At 43.7% G+C, this 8,366-nt stretch overlaps 1 protein-coding gene across 1 annotated transcript in view; it reads left to right on the top strand.

Annotated features, from left to right (window-relative positions):
• Positions 1-1,051: 1,051 nt before the first annotated feature.
• ptch1 (patched 1) overlaps positions 1,052-8,366 on the top strand; it is a 52,244-nt gene continuing 44,929 nt past the window's right edge. The window contains exons 1-2 of the mRNA XM_017431303.3: positions 1,052-1,658; positions 2,904-3,096. Of these exons, the coding sequence (XP_017286792.1) occupies positions 1,488-1,658; positions 2,904-3,096 (364 nt within the window). The 5' untranslated portion in view covers positions 1,052-1,487. The remainder of the gene's footprint in view (positions 1,659-2,903; positions 3,097-8,366) is intronic.

Here is an 8,366-nt window from a genome sequence, read left to right as displayed (position 1 = left end):
TTAAAAATGCATATTTGAACACAACAAAGAAAAGAAATCAGGTCACAAAAATCAAAAATTGAAGACAAAAAAGATCTGAAGGTCATGTTATTTTTTAGTGAGGCAAATATCTGACACCTTTACGTGAAGGGGCGGGGCTTGAAATGATCCTGCAGCCCTGTAGGGGGCGCTTGTCCTTTGTGGCCTCAACTTCTGGCTTCCGGTCTTGTAGGTCTCTGCGCTGCATACTTTCATTCGTGTAACATTTCACTTTGTTCGGTTTAGAAAGCAGCGACAAAACTAAACAAAAGGTCTCACGTAAAAGTGTGGAGGTTTACTATTAGCTAGTGTAGCATTCTTTCACTTGTCATTTCTGATAAAGAGTGTTATAAGCCTGAATAAAACGATAAAAAGTCGCTTGGCTAGCCATTAGCCTAGCTTGGAGGAAGACTCTTTCTCCATACTCTGTGCTCTATGACTGATGTCACGGCTAACAAGGTACCAGTTATTAACTATTTGACAAAATATCACCTCAGAAATGACTAATGAATGGATTACATATCTGTAAACTCTGCAGACCTACATACTGAATGTAGACGGGTTCTGACATCATAATGATAATATGACCTGCTGTAGGACCTCCCCTCCAACCGCTGTAATCTGAAGCTCAGATACCATAAAAAAACAACAAAAAAACAAAACTTCGCTTATGACATTCCGGGGATCTGAGAACTTCTTCGACCTGAGCTCTCTCTCTCTTTCTGTCAGCCGGACCGGTGTGTTGACGGAACCCGAGGCGCGGAGTTCTTGCAGCGGTTCGGCCGCTCGTGGTTCCGCCCCCAGGAGACGGAGATGCACACACGAAGTCCGCGTCTGCCTGGGTGGTCTCTCTACTTTAGTGAGCTGTTGCTAAGCAGCTAATAATAGTCGTGTTTGCTGAGTAATTTTTGCCCTTCTGGAACCAATCAGATGCAAGAAAGTCCTGCAATCTGACGGCCCCAGAGGCGGGATCTTGAGTCTTTTTTTTTTCTTTTTCTCACCCCTCCTCCTTCTCTGCCTCCAAACGGAGAGAGGTCTTTTTCCTCCCCTTATATTGAATCTCAGAGTTGGCCGTGACGCGCGGCCCAGGGGAAGACCACATAGATCTCACCACAATGCTACGACCATCGAGCTTTCCTAGCCGAACACTCGTGGATGAGAATCTCTCTGCGTAGCTCGCTGTTTTTGAAAGAAACTCACATGCTCTTCATTGTTTTTCTCTGCTTCTAAGAGACTCGGGTGAAAGCGGTGAAAGCGGCGGAGACCTCCGGATCACGAAATGTTGGGATGGAAGGCGCAGACTTTGACTCGCCGTCTCCAACAGGAGTATGAAGTCCCACTTCTTCTTCGCGGGTGTGAGGAGATCTCCAAGAGTGAAACTGCCGGGCTGCCTCGGGATATCGCTACGCGCTTTCGGGGGAATACTATAAAGTGGGAAACGCCAGCCACCTCGCAGTCCCCGCAACATCATGGCCTCGGCTGCTAATGCGCCCTCCGAGCAGGACAACGGAGACCCCGATCGACCGAGGATAACGCGGAGGAGCAGGGGGGACTATGCCCGCAGCACACCGCTGGATTTGGAGTATTTGCAGCGGCCGAGCTACTGCGATGCGGGCTTTGCTCTGGAGCAAATCTCAGAGGTGCTTGTATGTCTCATGTTTCTCTAGAGAGGAGCTGCTTTCATTGTGTTGTTTTGGTTGCAGGGAGAAAAGTGGACAAACTTTATGGTCCCAGTCAGGAGGGAGGATAGGAGTTGATTCCTGCAGCTGGATTCAGATGCGAGCTTCAGTTTTAATAACAAGTTGCTGTTTGCTCGTTTCAGACACAGCTGCATCCCAAAACAACTACATGGAGCATTCCCTCTCAGTCAGAACAGTCAGGTTCTTTTGAGGTAGAAGTGTAAGAGTGCGCGTGACAGACAGTGTCTCAACCTGGGTGAGATAGAGAGAGGAGAAAGAAAAAATCCATGTGGCTTCCCCTCTTCCGTTCACAAACACTGCAGAGTCCCCCCTCCCTGTGATGGCTTCTCCACTCCCTAACCAAGCCGGAACACGGACAGCTTCATGGGGAGAGGGGTTTTATGTGTGTGTGTGTGTGTGTGTGTGTGTGTGTGTGTGTGGTGCTTTTTGTGGGCTTTACCACATTCATCCTTTCAGGGTCTTTAACATCATCTATATTGATGTGTGGGAGTGAAAGCCACCTCAGGGACAAACCAAACACCCCCTTTCCAAAAAAAAAGAAGCAAATTTCTGTGTGGCAGGCAACAGTCTTTATGGATCTTATTTGAGGAACCATGTGGGGTTACGTAATTACTTTGCATTCAGTTAAAACTGTATAGATCATTTTCCATTTTGAAAATAATTAAGTGTCCATAAATGCATCAGAGAGCCATTTTATTTAAATTCTGCTCAATGATTATTATTAAGTGCACAGTTTTCTCCCTTTATTTACCTCCGTTCGTTCACCTTGAAATCCAGCTGCAAACCAGTTTTAAACTCCTACAATCCACTCTATCCAAAGCTCATTGCTTTAACTGTAAAGTGACACAACCTGCCCAGGCTCTATACAAGTGATCTGTAGATGATAAAGTTATTATTTAATCTGAAGTTACAGTTTTTTGTGTGTTACTGTTATGAGCAAACCCCTCTGTCTGGAGCAGCATGCATGTTTATTGTTTTCGTTGCTTTTTCCATGTTTTTAGTTTATTCATGTGCAGCACTGTGATGAATTCTAACTACTAGCCTTTACAGATGTGTTTCCTTGGGTCAATGTTACGTTTTTAACATGTAAAATACACATTTTCTCTATAATCCTGCGACCTCGGATGCTGAAATAAATGCAGTGTTTTTGTGCTTGCATTGACAGTAACTCTTGTCTCATCACAGGGGAAGGCAACTGGGAGGAAAGCACCTCTGTGGCTGAGAGCGAAGTTCCAGACACTTTTGTTTAGGCTGGGCTGTTACATACAGAAAAACTGTGGAAAGTTTTTGGTTGTGGGTCTCATGATTTTTGGAGCTTTTGCTGTGGGCTTAAGGGCAGCTAATTTGGAAACGGACGTGGAGAAACTTTGGGTGGAAGGTAAGATGCTGATTTACTATTTACTGTTTGATAAACTGCACCATTTCTGTGTTTAATATGTGTTGATACAACCTGCTGGACAGATTGTTCATTTCAGTGCTGTTGAGACACACTGTATCTACTGCATGCTTTAATTGATATAGGATCATTTAAATTGGAGGAAGAAATAGTTGGTGGGTGCTACTAAAAAGTGTTGTTTAGGTCCTGGAAAAAAGCATAGAAGTAATCTTGTGCTCTTTTTGTAGCTTCTCAAACTGTCTTATATGTGCAAACAAAATGTGCAAGGATATAGTTACCCATGAAGAAGGTTGTAATTAAGCTCATAAAGAGGACTTGGAGTGGAGGAAATTTTTGTCAAAGCCGCCATTTTGTGAGAGAGTGTGTATGTGTGTAAGTGTGTTGAGTGTGTGAGCCTGCCCCCAGCAGTCGAAGGCTCAGAGACTGTGTGTGGTCCCGTTTTGGACAGCTCTCAACTTTCCAAAAAGATTTGTTTCCGGCTGCAGGGGAATAAGCAGAGTGAGGACAGAAGCTGGTGTTTGTAAGAGTAGTAGTGCCACTCAATCTTTTCTTAAATGTAGTTTTTTGTCCCGAAAGATTTGCTAAAACAGAAAAAGTTAAGAGGTGGAATGAGAGCGTGCATATGGGTGGTGCTTTGGGGGGTAAGGAGAAGGGGGCTGAACCTTTTTTCCTTTCCTTTGATCTGCATTCCTGTACTTATAGTTAGAGTTGGCTGTAGTAGTCATGAATGGAGCGAGGCAGCTTTTTACCATTGCAGATTGCAGTTGAACTAAAAGAAAAACAAACCGTCTTTTTAGATACATATTTACGCTCATGTGTTTACCTTTTGTTCGCTCACCCTGCTCTCTAGTATAAAGAAGAGCATTCAGTTCGTGAGCTCGAGCATCAAAGGAGACTGATTCGTGCACAGATCAAACACCCCACCTCCTCCCTGAGTTGGCTGTTCTCCCCTTGTGTGCTGCTGCAGGGGTCTGACAGACAGCGTGTCGTTCTAATCGGTTGCGCAGGCGCCGTTGGCAGCATTTTGGGGAGAGGGGAGTCTCTTCAGTACAGGTTTTTTGATCGCACTCAGAGGATTGCACTGTTTTCACACCCTTTTCATGCACTGGTCCACAGTTACGTGGTCTATAGAAAGAGAGCACCGTTTAAATCAGGGTGTTCTTACAGACTCTACAGTAGATCCTTTATGACTGTAAGCTTCAGTAAATATGGATCATTATTATTTAGGGTTGCGTAATTGTGATATTATTGTTGATTATTGCAATAACGACATCAGTTGCAATAAACTCACACTTTTGTCACTTCTCTCTGTCTTCTAACAACACTCTCCATGTGCTTAAGCATCTCAGCCTCTATACTTAAATCAATTCTGGGCATCAAGGGCAGTAGGAGTTTATCGGATTGACCAAATACAGATATTATTAGGATTCTGAGCTTGATTTCATGGCACTTGGAATATAATAATATATAATGGGTTTTTTCAGTCTTTCGAGATTCTGAAATTACACAGATTGATATTGCAATACATTTTTGATATATCATGCAATTGTGTTGTAAACAAACATTTGGTGGGACATAATATTTGATCTGAATAAAAATAGAATAACCTAATTTTTAATAGCAAAGAAATAAAAAGTAGTTTTGAAACTTGGGATAACTTTCTGCTCCCATGTGCTTTTCTGTGAGAAGTGTATTTAGCAATACAAGGCTGTTGAGCTTTCAAAGGTACAACAGATAAGTCTCTGGAAAAAAAACTTTAATCCTTTTTTCGATCAATGATCTACTATTCCAAATTTTAGGTGTTCAGAGCTGCTTTTCCTCATGAAGCATTTACCGCCACATTTAAGGTCTGTTGGGGTAAGTGTAGGTTTAGGAATTTAGGAGCGTATTTTATTGAGTGACAAATAAATACCATTAGTCATGGCTACATTTACTCACAATTGTTCTGTTTTTTTGTCTGGTCCTTACTCTTATAGACGTCAAATCTGGCTCCAGTGTGTGTCTAGCCATACTAGTGTTGCATCAAATTTGGAAGTTTCAGGGACTAAATTATCTCACAGTCTCTTTTTTTCAATATTTTCCCTACTGTTGCACTACTAAATGGTATTGCCAAAGTAACTTCTTAGTGAACCTGGCACTTGTAACATGGTGACCTCTGGGTGACACCTACAGTATTCTCTCACACTGACTCTCAGCAATAAACAGAAACCTGCTCGCACACAGGCACTGTCTAAGAGATGGAGCTGCCGTGGTTTCCTAGGTACGTGAGGGGTTCCAGATGCTGGTAGGGAGAGATCTGTTTGTTTGGATTAGAGAGCACAGCTGAGGGATAGATTAGTTCTGCCTGGACCGCGGAACGCTGTGCTGGGCCGTGCTGGGGGACTGGCCCATCGTCCGAAAAGAAAAAGAGGAAAGAGGGAGGAGAGGACACGGAGCGAATGTTTATGTTTCATCTGGAACTGCCCTCCGCGGGCGACCCGTGGACGACCCCGCTGGGAAGCTGTGTGGCCTGTGAACGCGCCAGCTCATGTTAGATCTCTCAGTACCTTTAGAATCGACCAGAGCCACTTTTGTGATCTCGTGTCAGGTCTGTCATTACCTGCTCTTTGGTTGTGCCAAAGTGGCTAAGGCCACTGCATACTGAGGATGTCTAGTGTGTTTATTCTTCGTGCGGTCACGTGCAGCAGCAATAAGCGCGGGTTGTCCCTTCCCACTGTGCTCACTCGGCACTGTTTATAAATACTCAGACACAGGAAGTTCTGTTTATTAGACAAAGTGACAGAGAGCAATTGGGAGTGAGACGCATGCCTACACAAAGAGGCGTTTGTGTTTTTGTTCACACTGACCTCTCAGGATGTATGAGGGGGTCGTCATTTCCTAAACAATAAGAAATGGTAGTAATGTTTTAAAGTTCTTTTTATCAACCTGGAAACAGTAAAGTGCCAGTGGTGATGGTTTGGGGTAGACTGCATTCACCCTGCAGAGGAGAGCCTGTGTTTATAGGCACTCACAGGAAATAATTAGCTCAAAAAGGAAGTTGTAGTATTGTGATGTCCTATCTTGATCTCCTTCTGCTACAAATACGTCTTGAAGTCCTCTATGCTTTGCTCACCTTTGGAGAACATGTCGAACGGCTCTTTTGACTTTCGGTACACCCTTAAATTTGAATCTACAGATGATTGTGGATGATCGTGTGACACTGAACCGTAAGCAGATTCAGGCAGAGACATATTTTTCTGTCTGCGGGTGGAAAATGAAGCTATCCCTTGGTATTCTGTGTTAAGGCAAACACACGCCAGATTGTAAAGAAAATAAGCACTGCCTGCCTCTAATTAAAACAGTATCACATAAACACTGGCCTTCCTGTATGACAGCCTCTCACGCTTTTGCTTTGAGACGAGGGGCTGAGGATTATTTGGCTGCGCTGATTGGAGACGAGAGTACTAAGGGAGGAAGGAGTTTTAACGCTCTAGGTGCAAATTGAAATCGTTGAAGCAGATGAGCCCGACCTGTGCTAAATTGTGAATAGCCAGCCGACATTAGAAAGCAAAAGGGGTTTATAGTTTTCATCTTGCACAGTCACAGATATAGCCTCTGTGGAGATATGTCTGAACGATTCAAGTTGAGATAGCTTTATGGTTGTCTGATTTATGGTGTGGACTAGGGGCACAGGGCTACGGATTGTAGTCTCAAGGCTACAGGCTGAGCAGAGGCCCTGTATCCCGGAGCACTTTCTTAGGGTGCTTAAGTGCAGAGGCCAGGGGCCACGAGCATGGACTCTAGAGACCCTGAGGTCATCTCATTGAGGCCCCGCTATTTAAAACCTCACCTGATACTCACCCTGTGGCCTGGGTGCAGAGTGAAGACTTGCAGCGGGGGGGTTGCTAGAAGGAAACCAGCAGAAGTCACAGCTGTCACCAGGCACTTTTTCTGTCCTAAGTTTATTTGTTTGTGTGGACATGTATTTCTTATCCTAATGAGTCAATCTCACAAACCAGATGTTGTTAAGGGAGAAGTCATTGTTTTGGTTTTAGATCAAAATATTGCATTTATTTGTGTTTAACCAAATGAAATAGCCTCTCCACCAGAGGGCAGTGAATCCGAATGTTTTTAGTTGAATTTTAAAAGGATTTCTGCATTGTTTCCTGACATCTTTTGTGTTTTAATGACAAAATGAGTGTCAGTGGAAAAACAGAAGACATTCAGAATCAGTATTAGTGATTATTTAGCTTGTATTGGCAATGAGGAAGGCTGCAGTAAGTCTTACCATTCTTCTTTGTGGACAAGAACAAGGAGGAGGACTGCCCAGAATGTGGCGTGTCCGAAGAGAGGATTGTGGTTTTGCATGATTGAATTATTCAGCTTTTGATGTGTATGGAACAAGTGATACATGCACGGATGCATGGGCCAAAACACGCAGATACATCCTCACTCTGTTGCATGCAGAAAGGTACTTTGGAGATTTGGTTCTGTGAATGACTTCGGTGGTTGACCAGCGCTAGCCTGGCAGTTTAAATCAATAGACCCTTCTTTGCCAATTTCAATTTCTTTTTATCCCCCTTTTGTCTTTTACTTTCACTGGTTTTACTTCTTGAACTTTTTTTCCTGCAGCTTTCATTCAAGAACCGCAAGCAATCGAACACAAGTTCGCCCACACCCTGTATTTTTTTTCTAGTTAGCAGAGAAGCCACTACATAGGCGTTTATCCTTTCCTTTTTATTGCTTTTGCACACAAATGTGAGCGTGCTCACACACGGACACTTGTATAAACTGGACTGAGTAAAGCATGTGTTTATCAGTCAGCCACAAACAGGATTAAATCTCTGTATAAGGAATAACATTCCAGTGTGTTGTGTTAAACTTTATGAGTTGATGAAAAGTGCAGGCTCGCTGGTGAGGGATTAAGTGTGAGGAAACATTGCGCCTCTGGTACTGTACACAGACGTACACCAGTGTTTTCTTAAGTTAGCCCCCCAGCATGTGAAAACAGCCTTGTTTATAAAAGCTCTACCTGGCGTTCGTTAAAGTGCATCGTAATTGAGATTTTTAAATTTATCTGCTTTGTGTATCTGTTCAGGTTTGCGTTTGCTCACAAAGCGCACACTCCCATTCACAAACAACTTCCTGAGATGCCTCCAAGCTCTCTGTTTACATTCTGCATTCTTTCAGGCGCTCTTATTCAAAAAACCCAGAGCCCTGCGAATGACCGACCACAGGAGACTGTGGAGAGAATTACCCCCCCCCCCCCCCCC

This window comes from Kryptolebias marmoratus, linkage group LG1 (genome assembly GCF_001649575.2).
Source record: "Kryptolebias marmoratus isolate JLee-2015 linkage group LG1, ASM164957v2, whole genome shotgun sequence".
In the NCBI taxonomy this organism is placed as follows: Eukaryota; Metazoa; Chordata; class Actinopteri; order Cyprinodontiformes; family Rivulidae; genus Kryptolebias; species Kryptolebias marmoratus.
This window is presented reverse-complemented; position numbering and strand designations above follow the sequence as displayed.